The 20,208-nt window shown below is 41.4% G+C and overlaps 1 protein-coding gene across 1 annotated transcript in view; it reads left to right on the forward strand.

The window, feature by feature from the left end:
- The window catches only part of syt3 (synaptotagmin III), a 29,176-nt gene extending 9,221 nt beyond the window's left edge, over positions 1-19,955 (forward strand). Inside the window, exons 4-13 of the mRNA XM_057817483.1 lie at positions 2,782-3,171; positions 3,846-3,957; positions 4,095-4,271; positions 9,270-9,396; positions 12,023-12,241; positions 13,335-13,455; positions 15,918-16,089; positions 16,165-16,294; positions 16,406-16,502; positions 17,346-19,955. Of these exons, the coding sequence (XP_057673466.1) occupies positions 2,782-3,171; positions 3,846-3,957; positions 4,095-4,271; positions 9,270-9,396; positions 12,023-12,241; positions 13,335-13,455; positions 15,918-16,089; positions 16,165-16,294; positions 16,406-16,498 (1,541 nt within the window). The 3' untranslated portion in view covers positions 16,499-16,502; positions 17,346-19,955. The remainder of the gene's footprint in view (positions 1-2,781; positions 3,172-3,845; positions 3,958-4,094; positions 4,272-9,269; positions 9,397-12,022; positions 12,242-13,334; positions 13,456-15,917; positions 16,090-16,164; positions 16,295-16,405; positions 16,503-17,345) is intronic.
- Positions 19,956-20,208: the final 253 nt, after the last annotated feature.

Genomic DNA, 20,208 nt, shown 5'->3' on the forward strand with positions numbered 1-20,208 from the left:
TTTCAGTCCATTATTTGGAATGTCAGTATTGTGGATTTGGGTATAACTTAACATTTAATAAGGTTATTTTAGTTTTTTTTACAAAAAATCTGACCATCGCTGTGGGGTTCACAAACTTTCGAGCAGCACTGTATTTACCCTTCTAAACGTTTTTTTTTCCTCAAATTTTCTTTGTTTGGATCGATTATTTATCATATAACATATCAGAGAAATTGCGACAGTAACAAAAAATATATAATTAAGCGATAGTTATGAGGTAGAAATCCGTGACTTTTTTTTACGGACGCCATTTTTTTCATTGTGACATAATTTGTTTAAAAGTTTAAAATATGCGAGTGAATCATTTTTTAAAGTCTTTTTTTTTTTCTTTTAAACGAAATATTAGACATCAATTAATGATTCTAAGCTAAAAACGACAGACATTTTGAATAATAGATACAATTAATTACCTTCGTTTCATGGCTGGGTTGAAACAAAAGCGGTTGCGCGACGTCTGTAAACGGGGGTTTTCAGGGTAAAACGGACAAAATAAAAATAGTTCGGGGGCTTACAGTGCCATGAATCTGCTATGGCAGCATATAGACATATTGCTCTATCAAACACAACAGTTGTTTTGGCTTCAAATACAGCAGTTTCTTTTAAAGAGGAGTGCAAGAGCAGAAACTGCTTTTTCAGTCTTGTCTGTGTTTTCCGCCATATCTTGTATATTTGTCTGTTTGCAATGTATACGCTGCGAAATGTGTACTACACCGAAATAGTTGATGGATATAAGGAATTTGTGACATACCAAATTGAACCGAAGTGACTCGTGCAACTGCGTGTCCCGACCACTGTTCATGGAATGTGTATTTAAGGAAGCTAAAAATGTTTGTACGGTATTATCTTGGTCTTGTTCAAACACAAGCATGTCTGACATTCGCATAAGATGCCTAATCACACAGACGCATGAAATATTCATTGTCGCGTCTAGTTTGTTTTATGAGCCCACCAAGAGTCTAGGACTCAGCGGTCGTCGGCGCGTCTCTCGTGCAGATTAGTGGCGCCACCATATAGAATTGGCCTGGACCGGTGTTCGCCTCAGGAGATTTGCGTAGAAAATGTCACGGTGCGGCCCGAGGCCCTAGTGTCAGAAGACAGCCAGGGCCCCGGCGGAACGGAAGGCCCACGGAGAGTTGACGGGTAAAAGGTTTTGCATGCAGTGTGGCGGGTGGTCACCAAGGAATGTGATTGACAGGAAGTGTTGGAATGGCGAGGCACCAGACACAACACAAAGTGTTAGTCACCGACAAGCTGTAACGCACACCAACGCATACTTCAACTTTAGCTGAATACTGTTGTTTTTGTCTGTGATGTTGTTTGTTTTGTCCATGGTTTTGTCTTTGATTACAGATTTTGCTTTAGCATTTTTTGGTTTGTTTTTGTCAGATTTTTCATTTTTCAATTCTGATTGTTTTTATCTCTGTTTTTCTCTTTTGTCAGTTTATGTTGGTCTTTTAATTATTTGTTATATTTGATGATTGTTTCTTTCCTTCATAGTTTTGTCTTTGATATTAATTTTACCTTTGATTTTTTAAAAAAGTGTTTTTGGCTTTAGTGTTTGCACTTGTCTGACGATTCTTTTAATTGATATTTTCAAATCGTGTCCTTTTCTGAGGACCATTGCCGATCCGGACTCACGCTTTAGCTCCCGTGAGAGCATTCGCAACACTTCCACATTCTAGCCGCCCCCCTCTCTCCATCCCCTTTTTTTTTCATCCAATCGATACATGAAGCATTCTCATGGCCCTAACTGGCCTCGGTCCTAAATCACCGTCAGCTTGTTTTCTCCAGTCTCTCCTTCAAGCGCTTGCTCGCTCGCATTGACTTCCTCAAGATGAATGAAAAGCAGGAAAGAAAAGGAAGCACTCAGCAACAACCTTCTCCTTCCTTGTGTTATTTTCTTGAGAGGCGTTTCTAATATTTTGACCCTCTGGTAGGGCTAAAGGAGGCCAGGGAGAAATGAAAAAGCCCTCCCGAATCTCCTAGCCCCCTCCGTCTTGGCAATCATATCAGTGAGGAACGAGTGCTGATTAATGACATACACAGACTGATGAATAATTCACTGGAGGCCAGGCAGGCAGAGGGCACGATGGGAAAAGCGCCAGCGAGCAAGCGGCATTTTCCAGACGCTTTTCAGGCTCACAATTCTGCCGTTGAGTGATTGAATGTCCCGGACCGACAAAAGATGACCTTGAAAAAGAAACAATCTTTGATTTCTTTTCAGTCAAATGGGAAGCCTTGCTTTGGGGGTCATGTGACTTCATTCAGCGAATTGGGAAATCACAGATGAACATGTGAGGAAAAGCCGACTAAGTGTCAAAATTCTATCCAGCGTAGAAGTTGTCACTGGTGCTGAAGTTGCACTCTTTATTTTTCAACCGCCGTTGCCAACCTTTGGCTTTCACTCTGAGTGGAGGCTGTGTGGCTGACGTTGCATGTTTTCACGGTGCCCCGGCGCGCTAAGTGAGTGTCCGGCCGAGTGAAGTTCAGGTCACCGACATGAGTGAGCAAGTGTTTGTGCAGAAGACTCCTTGTTGTTGTCAAGGAAAACCGACACCAATGTGACGGGACGCATTTGATCATCTTATTGCTGTAAGTTCAAACCAAAGCAACCATATTTCTGATGGCAATTTGAAAGGAAATCCAGGAGAGTGTTCAGAAGTTAGTCAATTAGTGGTTGGTTTATCCATCAATCACCAACTGTTTGGTATTAGTAAGTCGCTATATCTGGTGGTTTTTCAGAGATTTCCGTGAGCCTGCTGTCGGTGATCGTTACCTTCTGCGGCATTGTGCTGCTGTCGGTCTCGCTCTTCGTGTCGTGGAAGCTATGCTGGCTGCCGTGGCGGGACAAGGAGGGCGGCGGCCTGAGCCTGACCTCGGGGCTCCTACCTGGGAGCACCGGGGTCCCGGGCGCCGCTCCAGGCTCCTCCTTCCTTCCGCCACTGCTGCAAAGGAAGGAGGGACAGTCGTCCTCCTCGCTCTACCCGTCGCTGGGCCAGCACCACCCACACTTCTCCGACCTGGCCGGCCTGGAGAGGGGCGACGGCCCGGGCGTTGGCGGCGTGGTGGGCGGCCCGCATGAGACCCAGGAGCACTCCTACCTGGACATGGACTCGTATCCCAACAATGCCGGTGAGACCTGCGTTTACTCTTACTGTACATCAAAAGTTTTTTCTCCTAAAAAAACAAACAAAACAAAACAAAAAACCTACATTTCTCATTTAACATAATTATTCTGCTCATTTTCGCTTCTATGGCTAGCTCAACAATTTTCTGGCATTTTTATTTGATGGCATTACATAAAAATGGCATAGAAAAAGCAAAACGGGCATCTGGTGAGCCCATCCGACCCATCCCTAATAAAGCGTCCTGTGAGTGTACAGTACACAGCGATGTAAAGTGCGTGTGTGCTATAAATAGCCTGTACTGCACCGCCGTCTCCAGTCTTGTGGGGGAGGGGCCGCACACGATGCTCTGGCCCCCCACGAAAGAGAAACTATCAGAATTGTTTTGGGATTCATAATTGTTTTTTTTGGGGGGGGGGGTTGGGCCAGTATTGCATTTTCAGGATAGCCTTTTTGTGGAAATATAACATACCTAGGAAAGAATTAAAATTGATTTTTTAAATAACACATTTATTTAAAAAGAAAGAAAGAAAAAAAGAAAAAAAAAATTCATTGAAACCACATTTGGAAAAAAAAACTGAAAAAAATATTCTTAATTACTTTCTTTCATATAATTTTTTCCCCAAAAGAACAGTTTTTATCTGTGATAAAAGCCTATTTTGTTTGTTTGTTTTGGTTCAGGGACGCTAAAGCTGAGCCAAACATCTCCAGATGTGCCCAACTCCGAAGGTGGCGGCGCTCACCCCCATAAAGACCTGCCCAACGCCGTTTCCCAGCAGCAGGTCACCGCCCGGTCAGTTTGTGTTCACTCAATGACATCACTCTTGACATCATCTATTGATTTCATGACTTTGTATATTGGGAAGTTATCCATCTACCTGCTTTTTCATATATTCTGTGGTGTCTGTGTGTGTGTTGATGCACATTCAGACCCAAACCCATGACTCACCAGCTATCCAGTCCCGACTTCCACGGCGAGGAGAAGGAGCAGGTGACCAGCATCGGCCAAATCAAACCCGAGCTGTACCGGCCCAAAGGGGACCAAGGCGATGGCAAGCAGGGCGAAGCCTGCGGCAAGATCAGCTTCCTGCTGCGCTATGCCTTCAAGTGAGAGACCCTGCAACACACGCACGTGCACGCGCAGGGGGAGGCCAAGTTGGTGGGAAGATGCTTAGTCAGCGTCTGCTCTGAGCTTTATTGACGTTTCACTCGCCTGCCCGTACACTTCAAAAAAAGCCTACATTCCTCCCCAAACGTCTCCAAGGTCACGCTCACCTTCAGCAAGTTGCCGTCATTTCCTACACATAAACACATCCAGGCATATAAAGATTAGTGCTGCAACAATGACGATGAGTAATTCGATTAGAAAAAAGTAGAACTGTCAAAATTATCGCATTAACGGGCGTTAATTAATTTTTTAAATTAATCACGTTAAAATATTTGACGCAATTAACGCACATGCCCCGCTCAAACAGATTAAAATGACAGCAGTGTAATGTCTGCTTGTTACTTGTTTTTTGTGTTTGGCGCCCTCTGCTGGCGCTTGGGTCCAAATGATTTTATGGGTTTAAGCACAATGAGTGAGCATGGCGTAATTATTGACATCAACAATGGTGAGCTACTAGTGTGTTTTTTGATTGAAAATTTTACAAATTTTAATACAACACAAGTATTAAGAGAGGTTTTAATATAAAATTTCTTTAACTTGTACTAACGTTTATTTTTTAAGAACTACAAGTCTTTCTATCCATGGATCGCTTTAAGAGAATGTTAATAATGTTAATGCCATCTTGATTTATTGTTATAATAAACAAATACAGTACTTATGTACCGTATGTTGAATGTATATATCTGTCTTGTGTCTTATCTTTCCATTCCAACAATAATTTAAAGAAAAATATGGCATTTTTTATAGATGGTTTGAATTGCGATTAATTACAATTAATTAATTTTTAAGCTGTAATTAACTCGATTAAAATTTTTAATCATTTGACAGCCCTAGAAAAAATATTCATATTACCTTTTGCTGCTATGAATATCTGTTTAATTAAAGTGGCGTTGTAATGGTTTGTTTTGAAAGTGTTGCATTTAGTTTTATTAATATGAGTGGACACACTGCCCTCTAGGGGCAACAGTGAATATGTCATAACTCATTTCACATGGCTGAATCCAGCTGCTCCCTGTTAACACCAACATAAGCTAAGTTTTTGTTTGTGCTAATGTTGTTGTTGTTGTTTTTTTTTTTATGCATTCGTAATTTAGTTTATCGGTATTAGGTAGCCGGGTTTTTTTTGTGTGGGAATATGTGTTTGAACCATTTGTTACGAGCATTGTATGGGAAAAAAAAGGTTTTGCATTAAAGCTAGTGAACTTTTGCGATGCAAGTTAGCCAATTGTTCTTTTGTTGTACTTAGATCCTCATGTATGTATGTATGTATGTATTTATATAATTTGAGGCTCAGCTCAGGTATTTTATTTTTTTATGTTCCTTATCAGATAATTCGATTATTCGAACTAACTAGTTCATCGATTAATCGATCACTAAAATAATCGATAGCGGCAGCCCTAATAAGATGATTGATTTTCCTTGAAGAAAAAGCCACATACTGTACATTTTATTTGAAGAGGAAAATATCCAAGGAAAAAAAATCTTAAACAATGAAATGTTTTGGGGGGGACATAAAAGTAATTTCTCGACAAATACATCTATGAAAATCTAAACATATTATTCTAAGTTTTGGAAATGAATTCATTAAAAAAAAAAGAATATTTAAAAATACACAAAAATAAAATGAAAACACGTCTTTCATTTCAATTATCAGTGTTTTTTTTTTCGCGCTAAGATAGCTTTTTTCTCCCTAAGAATTTTCCCAAAACATTATTCGACCCAAAATGATCAGATTTAAAAATCATTTTAAAAAACTTATCTCACAAAATGGTGAACATTTTGAGAGATAAGCAGTTTTTGCCCAAAATATTTTTTACCTTGTATTGAAAAATGACTTTATTTTGTAACAAATATCAACTTTTTCCTCATAACACCAAAAGAAGTCTCTCAAAACAGCAATAAAAAAGTCTACTTTTTCTCTCCCAAAAAGGAAAATACTTCTTTAAAAAAAAAAAATATTGAAAATTAGGAAAAATCGCTTTTCTTATGAAACAAACAAAAAAACGTTTTCCAAAAATATGGCATTTCTACGACGGAGGACTAAGGCCATATAAACTAGTAGAAAAAAAGGACTACAAGATTAAAGTTGTAATGGTACTATGAGAGAAAAAGCCGCACTATTACATAGGGTAAACCGCTACAAACTTAACGAACATGTACGTTAGCTGGGTGCTACGATGAAGCATCAATACAAAATCATCTGTTGATTATGATTTGATGTAGATGAGCCAAAAGATAAAGTATTTCCTTATATATGAAGCAGATTCTAAGATAATGATTCAGGAGATGCACAATATTGTTCTAATTCGCTATTATGTAAACGTACGTCGTAAAGCTACTACGTAGCTGGGAGCTACGACGAAGTGTTGATAGCCTATAAGTCATTCCACTGATGATGATTTGATGTAGATGAGCCAAAATATTAAGGATTTCCTTTTCCTTATTTGTAAAACCAATTCTAAAACACAAGATCCTTTCAATATTGTGGATTTTAATGCAGGCGAAGCGCTATGAAAAGTAAGTAGCAGTTTATTCAGCTACATTAGTCTAACGTAACAGTTTGTCATTTTTTCTCGTAGTACTAGTACGACTTTTTTTATCGTACCATTACTACAAAGTCAGTTTCATTTTTGAGAGCAACCGAAGTCACTGCCACAAAGTAAACAAGGTGGCGTAAAAGATGTCGTCAAACCTAGCCACTATTTCCTCGCGGACCACGTGTCAGATTTCAAGGGCCTGCCAAATGACTCGGTTTTTTTTTCCTCGAGAGGAACGCTAGCGAGATGGACTTTTGTTGTGGTGTCGCCGAGCGTTGCTGTTATCACACGATAACAACATGCAAATACACACACGTTCTTGCTGTGGCTCCAGAGTGAAGAGCGTCATCTCATAAATCATCTCGCGCCCTCATAAATGGTCCGCATGAACGCTTTTCATCATGAGGCTGTCCCGCCGCCACGCTTGTTTGTGCCCGCGTGTGTTGTTGCACTTTGGAGCGGTTCGACATTTATAATTCATGCGGTGCCTTTTACTTTTCTGACCATCAGCAGTTTGCGGCGCCGTCGCAATGCTTCAACGTGTCGCCGCCGCTGCCGGCAAGCTACCGCCGCGCCACCAATATCCCGCCGAGCGGGAAAAAAAGTGAGAATGTGAGCTTGTTTTTTTTTTTAAAAAAATGCCCACTTTGTCAGCAGCACTGACTCACGCTAAGAGGACTTTCTAATAGCTGGCAGGCAGACTCTCCTCCACTAGAATGGCACCAAAATATTAGGCTAAATTTGAATGCATAATACGTCCATGTCACAGTACGGAATGAAAACAATCCAATCCAATAAATGCCATGTCCACATAAACACAAGTACATTTCAAAATGCTTTTTTTCCCCTAATGTTTGGCATTGCATACACGTCATTGTGATCCATTTCCTTGCTGCTGCCGGATTGCTGACATCGAGCACTCAGCAAACTTTTACCCGTAAAAAATCAGTTCGTGAAAGCCTCGTATCTGGAAGCAATTATTGAGCGTTCATTAGTAAAATTTGTTGGTTGCCAGCTTGTATCTTAACGCTACTCTTCACATTTTCTTGCTTCCCCCCAAAAAACTCACAGAATAACAACTTAGTGTACATCATCATAAAAGAACCAAAAAAAAACAAATAACACTCTTAAATCAGGAATCTAGTGATTCCCCCCCCCCCCCCCCGGGATTGTAAAAATCATAAAAGACACATCTTTGGCACTGAAGAGCTAAATGATCATCTCAATCAAACTCTAAAACAGGTTGCCATTTACATGATGACGCTCCAAGAGCATGACAATTTCCATCTTTGCATTTAGATGGTTCCGTCTCCTTTCGAACAATGTCGCAATTCCACGTGAAAAAATGTAGTATTCATGCCGGGCCCTAGAGAGCAGTGCAGTTTTAAAGCAGCAGCCAATGAATGATGCACTTCCTTGACAACAACCTCCTCAGCCCGGAAGAAAACACACCCAAACACTTGACCCCCCCACGTTTTATTTTGGAGTTTTATTCATGGTTTTTCCTGTATATTTAATTTGTCTCTCGTATTTCTTGGACGTTTGCTGTTCTTTACAAGTTTAAATGATTGAATGGAATTGCTTGTCAAAAAACAAAAACTCCAAGCAATGTCATCCATGTTTTTTTTTCTTTTGCTTTAAAAGGAACAAAAACGTGAAAATTAAAATATATTTTAATTAAAAAATATGATTAAAAACAGTACATCAAAGCTGCCCATCCCCTGTGTTGGCTGTTTTGAATGTTTACTAGCAGCAACTGCGCACGCCCAAAGTGACGAGTGTGAGTGCTGACGTCATCGGAGCGAGAGTGTTCCACGCACATGGTTGCAGAGCAATCCCCGCAATCGAATCGTTCCGCTTTGGAGGCCGGAATCAAAAGTTTGCGTCCTAGCCTTCTATTTTCGCCATCAGCATGTAAAGGCAAGGCCATTCCGCAACACAATTGTTACGTCTTGGTGTTGCCGTGTCACCATGTAAACGGCCCACTAGTTTCTACTCGATTCCAGCTGACTTTGTTCTCACAGCATCTCCTTTCATCTGCGTCATCAGTCCACGACTGCATGTGATTGCTTCTAATTGTATTAATGGAAAGGCAAACGCACGCCGATCGGTCGCACGGCATTTGGTGCGGAGAATTTGTGGCCCAAAGTTCACGGTGTGCAGCTAATGAAGTGGCGACACGCCGGCTAATGAGCACAGACACCACCTAACGAGGTCTGATTAGTGGCCGCCTGCTAATTAAATAGTGCGACGCACACAACGGCAAAGCGCTATTCCAGTCCGGAGTCGCGCTGATGACACGCGACCTCCCACCTTGTTATCTGTGTACATGGGCGGTGTACATCCGCCATAGTCACCTTCATGGACGTGTGTTTGCGTGTCTGTGTGTGCGCGTGGCAGCACGGAGCAGTTGGTGGTGAAGATACTGAAGGCGTTGGATCTACCCGCCAAGGACGCCAACGGCTTTTCTGACCCTTACGTCAAGATCTACCTGCTGCCTGATCGCAAGAAGAAGTTCCAGACTAAGGTAGACTCTGGAAATTTTCCAATTGGCATGAGATGACTTTGACTGGTTCACTGTCTTGGAGCTGTGTTGTCAATAACAGATTTAGGCTGTACTAGCGACACTGAAATAGGAATTTTGGTGATTTTGTGTAGTCACTAAGTGTTGAAGCAATGGAGGATAAAGGCTCCATACCCAACTATTGTAATCTCACGAGTATAATCTTTCATTCTTCATTAATTTTCTTCAAGGGCGTAGGTTTGGTCTCAACATTGGTAGGGACGATATAACAGCATAACCTGCATGTAAACTTTTTCCAGGGATGCGACATTAATAGGACCAAACAGATTGGGTGAACAGGGGTCAGGGCTACATTTCTCACGAACCAGTCGATCGCAACGCTAGTGTGGGTAGCTCACGGCATCCCTCCCTCCCCCAATGTTTTTTTTTTTTTGTACATTTTTAATTATGATTATGTTGTGTGTATGTTGTGTTGTTTGAGCAACAAATGAGGTTATACAGGTCCCGTCCCTCTCTAAACAGCTTCTTGCTCACGTTTTTCTGGTTCTATCGTTTCCAGAGGAGTTCACTACATTTCTCACAGTTCAATTCATGTTAACAGTCGAAAACACAAAAAGAAGGACACTTCTAAGCAGCTTCCTACTCGAGTTTTGCAGGTTAGCAAATTCACACAGTTTAATGTTACGCTAACTCTGATGCAAGTCGGACTTTCAGTAGCAAAATTTGGCAGGCTCCTGACTATAAGCTTTTAGTAGCTTCTTAAGGAGACCTGACTCACACATAATCTTGGCTCAGCACTGAGATATGATGTGCACTTTATAAATATGAATGTGTGTGTGAATAAATTGAATTGGTGTGTTCCCCACCTCCACTACATTGACGTATTTTTACATTACTTACAGTGGCTGCTGCTGCTTGCCGAAAAAAAAGCTTCTAATATCGCTCCTCTTCGAGAGGGGCGGAGAAGGCGGGATGTTGTCGACATGTATTTCCGTCGGGGCTGCGTGAGTGTGAGCGTGTGTGTGTGTCAGGGGTGGGTCAAGTCCTCAGCTAATCAAACGTGAAAAAGTAAAAAGGGGTAAATGTAAGTTTGAACATAATGAAAATAATTCACTTAATAAATGGTAGGGTCAGTTCTATCGTTACAACATATGGGAAGAAAATCTATCATTATATAATGCATATAAGGTTGCTTAAAGGTTGGTAGGGACAATTTGAACATCCTGAAAAGTTGGTAGTGTTATGTCCCTAACAGCCCTATGCAAACCTACGCCCTTGGTTTTCTTATAGTAATTTGCATCGTCTTAGGTTCATTTAAAAAAAAAAAAAAAAAAACTATTAATTTCTTTCATCGACTACTGTCGTCACTGGAAACAATTTTCTGATCTGAAATGCAGGTTATATATTGTGCAGTCGCAACTGTGTGTTAAAGCAACAGAGACTAATGGAATCAGGCCGTCATTTAACTCGCTGCCTCATCGCCGTCCGTTCCATCCGCTTCCCGTTAGCTCGCACCGCTAACAGGAGATGATGGGGCGCTAATAATAAGCGGGAGTGACATATCCTCTCAGGTTGGATTTAAACGACTGAGCGAGCATCGGAAACAAACGCATCTTCGTCGTCTTTGCTCATTTCATCAAACGCTTCAATTCTTGCGCTGGATCAGCAAAAAGATGTTGAAGTGCTTGCTCTTGTGTCTTTGATGTCTGTGACGCAAACAGAAAATTTCATATTTCTTTAAGACAGAATATGACAATTTAAACGAAGGTCAAATAGATTCTCCGTCCCTGCAGGAAAGCGAGAGGAATTTAATTTTGCGCTCTGCGGCCGAGCGGAAAGGTTAATCATCTTTCTCAAGGACAATTCAGTGGCTACGACCTCGTAATTAATCAAGTGGTGTGCCAATAGTGTAGTATGTGTGGGCCATTTATTGTTGGTGGAGGCGGAGGCCAGCTCCCAAAATGTGCCGGTGGGTGGGCCAAAATGTGGAAATGAAACATGCACAGCGTTAAGTGACGAAGACGGGATAACAGCGGGAGAGGCAGCCAGATGATAAGCTAGAATCAGAGATAGTGTCATGGGAATTAATAGCTTCTTTGGAAACTAGGCAATTCTGCCAATCCTCATGCCTGTGTGTGTGCGCGTCTCTCTCCCTCTCTGTCTCTCTCTCGCTCGCACATGCCTGAGGAGAGATAGTATAAGGTTTAAGAGGAAATAGAGAAGAAAGAGAGAACACAATGACCAAAGACACCAACAACATCAGCGGCAGTGGCTTGGTGAATGCTATTAATCAGTACAGAGAAAATAATGTTTTGCACAAGACGACAACCGATATTTGCGCAAAAAAAAAAAGAAGAAAAAAAAAAGAATAATAGGCATCAACACCAAAACCAAGAGCAAGACTGAGTATATTCAAATTTGTCTTGAACCAGAGGGCAAAAAATAGTCTTAAGAAAGACAATCACATTGGTTGAAAAGCAATTGGGGAACCGAGGGAGAAAAATGAATGAAAAGAGGAAAAAAAAAGATGATAAGACCTGTTCTAAGATGGTTGGCAACATCAAAAAGGCAAGAGAGCGCAAACAAAAGTAACAAAAAAGACATTTAATTGAGCTGGACTTCCCTGCAGGTGCACAGAAAGACTCTTAACCCCGTGTTCAACGAGACATTCCAGTTCGGCGTGCCTCTTAATGAGCTTCACTCCCGCAAGCTTCACTTCTCCGTCTACGACTTTGACCGCTTCTCGCGCCACGACCTGATTGGACAAGTGGTGGTGGACAACCTGCTGGACTTCAGCGAGGGCAGCGGAGACAAACCCGTGTGGAGGGACATTATTGAGGGCACGGCGGTGAGTCACTGCCATTAATTACATTTAAAGAAAGTCCTACAAAAACCCTATTCAGGTTCTCTATATGTCAGAGTACAAGTTCCAGTCCATTTCAAGACTAGTTCTAAGGCACACCTTGGGCAACTTTGTTTTTAAATTGCCTTGGGTTAACTTGAAATGAATCCAGATGAGACTACCCATGGTAGTTTGTATGGACTTAACTGATTACTTCCTTAAAGTAGACTTAAGTAGAACTTAAAGGCCTTACTTGGATCTGACTGGTTTCTCAGATCAAGAACTAGAATCAAACCCAAAAGGACCAACATACGCATAATAAGGCTAACGTACAGCTAAAAGCGTGAACTTGGACTTAACTAGTTCAAGATTAACCTGAAACCAAAATGACCCACATTTGTAGCTTAAATAGAACTACCATGGAGATTGCTGAAGTCATGTCCAAACCATTTACTAGACAAACTGTGTTTTTCTAGGAAAGGGCTAACATACTGTAGATCTAAAAGTGTTCCCCTTGTGGTTCCAATGCACTGGGTAAACCATATCAAGGGAATAGTGCAGTACCAAGCACACTGGACAGTCAATCTTCTCATTAACAGCTCATCTTTTAAGTTGCCTACCGTACTGCCTTATTTTAGAAAAATGCACATTTCACATTCACATATTAAATATTGATCTACTGTTGACGTTTAGTCATTGAATCCTCTGCAGCTGCCATTCTCATATGTTCCTTCAAGATAATTTTGACAAGCAGCGCGCACACTGCCGTGCGTTGGTTTGGGTGACTAATCAATGTTAGACGTGGATAGCTTACAGATGAAGAAAAAGACAGAGACCAATAAAATATTCATACAATGAGACAACTCATAGACATCTCATTCATTAAATAACTTCAGTCTCGCAGAGGAGGTATCGACCCAAAATGGATGCGAGGCGTGAAAAACACAAACGAGTCGTCGCCTCCAGTTGGCAGCGACAGATTGGCGCATGATTTATTGACAATGGCATCTCCCCCAGCCGCCTCGAAACCTACTAACCACCTTCTTCCTTTAGCCTCCCACCACTATCCTCTGACTTGTGTTTTTCTCCAAATCCACAGGAGAAAGCCGACCTCGGGGAGCTCAACTTTTCGCTGTGTTACCTGCCCACAGCTGGCAGACTCACAGCCACTGTCATCAAGGCCACCAACCTTAAAGCCATGGACCTGACCGGTTTCTCAGGTAGAAGACTAATGTAGACCTCAAAGAATGTCAAAGATTTAAAAGAACAAGCACAGACTGTTTCTTTTTTAACCCTTTAACACCGAACGTGTCAGCAGCGACGCGTTTACGCATATCGTCTTTGAAGCTTCGTCACACTGTAATTACGTCACCCACGTACAGCTGGTTGGTCTCATTTGAAAATGTGGAAGTTGATGCCCACAGCAGTTTTTAGTTGAGGTCAATCGACCAAGAAAAACGGGAGATAATGTCATTTGAGTTTTATAGTTGTATTGCACTCATAAATATGCATTAAAACGCAGCATGGACCATGTATCTATCTCCATATTTCCATCATTTCTTGTCCTTTTTCAAAACCGAAAGCAGCACAAAAGACTACATCTCCCAAGAGCCGTTGTGTTGTCCCGAAGGACAAACCGAATGTGATCATTTTCAATAAATTTCCCAGCGAGGCGCCAACTAATGAAAGGGAAGCATGCGAAGCAAGCAACGGCCGGTTGGTTTGAGCGAGCGACTTTGAAACGTGCAGAATGAATCTAAAATTACATTTAGTGCAAGCTAATTAATTATTTCATTAACTCAAGGAAGAAGATGAGCCGTATTTGTCATTGTTTTCTTTGGCTGAGTCGGCGTCTCGGCGAGTAGAAGTGACAGCAGCACGCAAACGGCGAAAGAGTAGGCTGTGTGACGTTGTGTGTGACGCAGCTCCATGACCTGTTCAAGAAGAAGCTTTATTGAGTGCGCAAAAAAAAAAAAAAAAAAAAAAAAAAAAAACTTTAATGGGTCGCAGTCCTGAAAATTTTCAATTGAACTGAACTACTAGTCAATATTTGTTAAAATACTTTTTTTCTGTGTTATATATTTTTTCTTCACTACAATCTTTTAACTCTTTATGTAGATGTGTGTTCGAGAAGCTTGATTGCATGTACGTATGTACTTTTGATAAGGTGATGGGTACAACACCTAACTTCACAAAGAGATATCCTCCAAACCCTTTTTATGTTAGATGATATATATAATTTTTTTCCCTCACTATTTTGCACTGTATATAACCTGTTTTGACCATAGTATGTGTAAAGGCCAAAAACGCCTATGACCATACCTGCTGTTTGTGTTGAATTGTCAAACATAAAACTATTCAATCTTATTTTTTTCTATTGAATGTTTATCCTAACAAGTTGAATAAATATTATCAAGCTTCAAAACGGTTGGTCGAGCATGTTTGGTTGTCAATTGGACATCAAGATTACAAATTTTGAAAAAAGATTTGGCGATTTTTTGGTCTTTTTGGGTCCAAACTGTGGATTATAATTGGTCAGTAAAGAAAACAACAGTTTGGACATGAAGTTCAAGGTGTCCTGAAAAAAGGGACCCAACTTGGCCATTGTAAACAATTTTTTCTTTGAAATATAAAGGCAACATCAAATGCATGCAAATTCGGCCAAAATAGGCTTAGGTGTTAAAGGGTTAAAGCATCACAAAGAACTATGTGGATTTCTCTGTTAAAGAACTAATGTGGACTTTTTGTCAGACAAACGACTGAAATGAAAACTAAAATGACAAAGATGAACCTGAATGGTTTTCTTGGATACCTGCTAAAGTATTTTTCGGATGAACTAATGTAGGTTTTCAGATAAAGGACTTATGTTTCTTGAGTTTCTTCAGTTTCTTGGCTAAAGCGCTACATTGTATCTGCCCAGTTTCTCAGGTAAAATACTAATGTATACTGTGCTTGAATTATTTCTGTAGTTCGTTTTTTCACCATTAAGGTTTATCCGGAAATACTTGGTTGTATTTGGTAATAATCATTCCAATTCAGTCATGGGACTTGAGCAGTTTCTTAGATCTCGAACCAATATACTGAAGAACTGGCTTCCTGGATAAAGAGCTAACCCGTACCTGACTGGTTTTCAAGTAACTGGAACTGTGTGATTTTTTTTCCCCTGGTAAGGGACTCATACAGACCTGACCAGTTTTTCTTCAGGAAAAGCATCAAATAGACCTGACTAGTTTTGGGCCCAGGGGAGCCTGACTCTATTTTTGTAAGGTCATGTCTATTTTTGCTTCCCTAAAGCAGAATGTACATTGTTACTTGTTTTTTTTTTTTTTCTTCCCGAAAAAGCGACACCTGTTAACCGCCATCTTTGACTGACAGCTATTTTATTACTCGTCACTCGGGGAGCAGCAACGGTGGCGGCGGTAACGTTAGCGGCGGCGCCCTCCTGGAATAAACGAGATAGCAACTGTTATCACCAGTGTGATCCCGACAGTGCGAGACAGACGCTCGGGAAACAGAGGGTGGAAAGAAAAACGGCGTGGGCGTGTGTTTCCCAGGGCGGCATGCTGAATAAATAACAAAGCAAATGAACCTGCTGCTATTTTATCCGTCGCGGTTCCTAAGGTGACCTCACGTTATGTTCTCTTTCGGACTAATTCTCGGAACGTGTGCTTCTTCCCTGCAGACCCTTATGTGAAGGCCTCACTGATCTGTGACGGTCGCCGGCTGAAGAAAAGGAAGACGTCCATCAAAAAGAATACGCTGAATCCTACCTACAATGAGGCACTAGTGTTCGACATTCCCAACGAGAATATTGAGAGCGTGTCCATTGTCATTGCCGTGATGGACTATGACTGGTGAGACTTGTCTTGGAGCTGCAGGCCCACCTACCATGAATAGTCATGACATCTGATTTTCTTTTGTCCCGTCAGCATCGGTCATAATGAGGTGATAGGAATGTGCCGCGTTGGCAGCGATGCAGACGGCCCAGGAAGGGAGCACTGGACAGCCATGTTGGCCAATCCACGCAAGCCAATAGAACACTGGCATCAGCTGGTGGAGGTAATGTGCACACTTTTTCTATAGCAACATTTGAGGTCAAGTTTTAAGTTTACTAATTCTAAAGCCTAAGCTTATCCTGGATCTTTGATCATTTTTTTCCCTTCTGGGCAGGAAAAAGCAATCGGAACGTTTGTGTCAACAAAGGGCGAAGCGTCACCGTCGTCCAAGCCGCATATCGTGGTGGACAGTCCTCACTCTGATTAAATGGGTCAGTTGTTTTATTTCCCCCCTTGTATTGTCTCTTTTTGTTTGCATTGTGTCAGTCTATTTGATCACACTTCCTCGGGCCAAGTGTTTTTCGGCGGAATGAGCATTAAAACGGGTCAAGTGTGTGAAAGCTGAACCTGACAGCAAACGTGTCGATAATGCAAGTTGTCACATGTGGGTATTTTTCAAATGGAGACCTTGATATCATCTTGTAATACATGCCTTATGCAAGTTTTTCCCAAGCAGCCATGTTGTTTTGTGGAAACTAGCTGCATGTCAGAACAAGGACAGGTTTACATGGATTCCTACTAGTTCGATTTGGGTTTGTGAGCATGGATTTGGTTTTGTGTTAGGGATTAAGGGTTGACAAAGGGTTTGGTGTATTATCGGGTTTGAGCTATAGTTAAAGCGAAGGGTTAAAGATGTAACAGAATTGACATTGGAGTTTTTGTATGAGTTTTGGTTTAGGTGAAGAGTTTTAGTTGGAAATGGAGCTAAGTTTATGAACCAACATTTGGGTCATTTTAAGTATCTTGTTTAGAGCTTGAATTTTAGGTTAGGGTTAAAATTTGCGTTTGAGGTCAGAGCACAGTTGTTTATACTTTTGTTAGTGCTATGGTAATGGGTTTCGGACAGTGTTAGTGTTAGAATTAGTTGGTTGAAGTGGCGGTTAAGTGTGTAAAAGCCTGCGTGCGATAAAGGGTCTGTCAGATGTGGGCGCTCTCTTGAGTTCTTATGCAATGCCTCAAAGCCTTTTCTTTCCCTTCCCTAGTACATGCAAGCGCCCGCTGTCGGCGGCCTAATTCCTCTCATCATCATCTCCTCATTTCCTCTTTTTTCACAGGTCCACACAGTCTCTCCACCTCCAGACTTTTCCTTTTTCCTCTCATCTGTGAATACATCTTTTTCCATCAAAGAGAGACTCGCAGATACACTCGACATTTTGGCGCTCCAGCTCAATCTGTCGACGGATGAAAAAACGTAACCACGCGGCAGCTGAGACAACACACCAACATGCAATTGGTTTGCTGTATGTGTGTACTTGACGTGTAGTATTTGATCTAGGAGGCGTGTGATGTGATAAACTCTTTAGAAAAAAGAAAAAAAATTAAGCCATTCGAAGCAGTCACCTGGAGCAGGACCAAAAGCTCTTGTACAGACTGTCAGAGAAGAAGATGTACCGTATCTTACAAGGTAGTTGGACTTGTTGGATTCTCTGGGCCTTCCCAGCCTCTGAAGAATTTGACAGTGCCCTCCAGAAGAAGGAGAAGCGACATGGTCATCAGTGATGTAAGAGGAACCTGGACAGGACTGACTGTGGCGTGAGTGTAACCTTGTGTCGGTCTTCCTCATGCTTCCCGTCGTCCTCATGGCTATTCTTTAAACATTCCTAGGATGGAGCATTTTCTACCGGAAATGCGAGTGACTCCAAACAAACTGTTGGACTTTTCAGTGGCGAATGCATCCCCACCAAAAATAGGATTTTTATTTAGAGATTTGCCGTCATGAGCTTTAAAATCATCGAGTCACACACGTTACGTCTGTGTTTCCTTTATCCGCGTGTGTTTCCGTGTCCGTGGGTGTGTTTGTTTTGTATCTGTGTGTACGCGTGTATGCCTGTGTGTCCTGGTGACCTTCTGTGCTCATTGCCCCCAACGTCTTCTTCCGCAAGTCCTGTGTCACATAGTCACGAGGAGCCATGTTGTTGTGTATACGCTATCTGGTTGGCAGAACGTGGGCGTTCACCTGAACTGCAATGTCATAGAAATTATAAGTTGAGTCAGGGCTTGACAGTTGGGATATGGGTTATAACTGCCTTGACTCCAACAAGAATGTTTTTTCTATGGAAGGGCTTCTGATAAGGCTAGGGGTTTAACTCCAAAAAGGACAAGTAATATAACCTTTTACATGGACTGCAACTTCACTCTGATCTTCTTAAAATTTGGTTTTGGCTCACATAAAAAGATGAGAAAAAATCAAGGCACGCTTTTCCTAAATAATACATTTTTTAGGTCATCTTTTTTGGAGTTTTGGCTAGAGCTCTCAAAGACACATTTTCCCACATAAATCCCATAGATTCAAGACTTGCAGGGGAGTTGTGAGGCTTCTTGGCAAATAGCAGACGGTTAAATTGACTTCACTTGTTATCAGCAACTTAGTGTCTGGGGGGCAACTTAGTGAGATGATAGTGTCCATCTGTCATGTAATGGCTGGAAGGAAGGGAGCCCTCTAAGGGGAGGCTCGGTTCAGAGTGGTGGAGTATTTATTTATTTATTTTTTCAGCAATAGTCCTTCAGAGTGACTGCTTTGGAGCATACTTGTCAGGGTAGAGGTTTTAGGACAAAACATCTCAATCAAGCAGATGAGCCAAAAGTTCTAATGTTGTCTCAGCTCTGAAACGTTACAGGCGTGAATGCGATAAATCCAATACCAGTAGGATGATGCCTAATTTGGCTAGCGTCTTTCCTATGACAGAACACTAATGTATATGTTTTAGTGGCAAAATATGTCCTCCAATGGCAGGAATACTGTATATACCACTATGTGGTCACGGAGCTCTTCCACACTGATAACGAGGTGGTCTAAAGCGGCCACGCCAGTGTGAAGCCCCTGTCCACATGGAAAACTGATATTGCAGTCCGTGTAAAACCATTCTTTCTCCCCCATTGGTCCACATCATCAAGCCCTTCCCCCTCTCTTTCAACCGGTGTCGTGTAACTCTATCGTACTTGGCTTTTTTGTGTGCTGTGCGAAAACCTGGGTGATGACAACAACAACAAAAAAACATGCAAAAAAGTGTGTTTTAGACAGAAGCACTCATCTTGGTAATAAAATGAATGTCTGTGTGTGAGTGTGCGTCATGTGACTTGTAGATTATGGATCACCTTTGTCCGAGTGGAAAAGTTATTGATCTGGCAGTCCCGAGGCTCCGTGACTCCCCTCTTTTCTCTTCCTCTTGTCAGCTCATTTTGACCCCACTTATCCAGTGCGCTGCCACTTCATCTGAACCACCCTCCTTTCATCTTTTTCATGACTCATCTTTCCCGATCCTCCATCTTGGCCCTCACATTGGCTGTCTTGTGTTGTCGTGAATGGTCGCATTGGAGGTCTGCATGCTTCTCAATTAACACGAATGATGTCAACTCGATGCAAAATGACATAAGCGACGCTCGGAGCTACAAAAAAAAAATATATATATATATCAAATGATGAACTTGTTACTAATATGACTAATGATCACAAATGATGATACGTGGGGCAAATGTGTGTTTTCTCTCTGTGTTGAAATCAAGCTGCGTATTTATCAATTTGGATTATTTTTTAAATAAAGAGAATTTATTCACAAGTGTTTTTTTTCTAAGCTGGGGAGCAATTGTTTCAGTCCTGGAAGAGTGAAGCAATGCTATTGGAAATAAAAGATCTGTATCATTAAGCTCTGTGGCATCTGTGGCTTCTTTCAACATTTGAGTACAATGCAGAGGATGCAGCTGAGAAAAACAATTAAAGAAGAAAACAAAGATGATGGCGACATATTTTTGTAATTGTACATGGCAGTAGACATCCCTCATATTTTTTAAAATACATTTTCATCAAATATTTTCTTTGGTTCATGTAATAATTCTGACCATTGTGTATGTTTTGTGCTGTCATATAGAAATATATATATGGCGGAAAACACTACGGTGACTTGAAGTTCCGCTATGAGA

This window comes from Corythoichthys intestinalis, chromosome 16 (genome assembly GCF_030265065.1).
Source record: "Corythoichthys intestinalis isolate RoL2023-P3 chromosome 16, ASM3026506v1, whole genome shotgun sequence".
Taxonomy (NCBI): Eukaryota; Metazoa; Chordata; class Actinopteri; order Syngnathiformes; family Syngnathidae; genus Corythoichthys; species Corythoichthys intestinalis.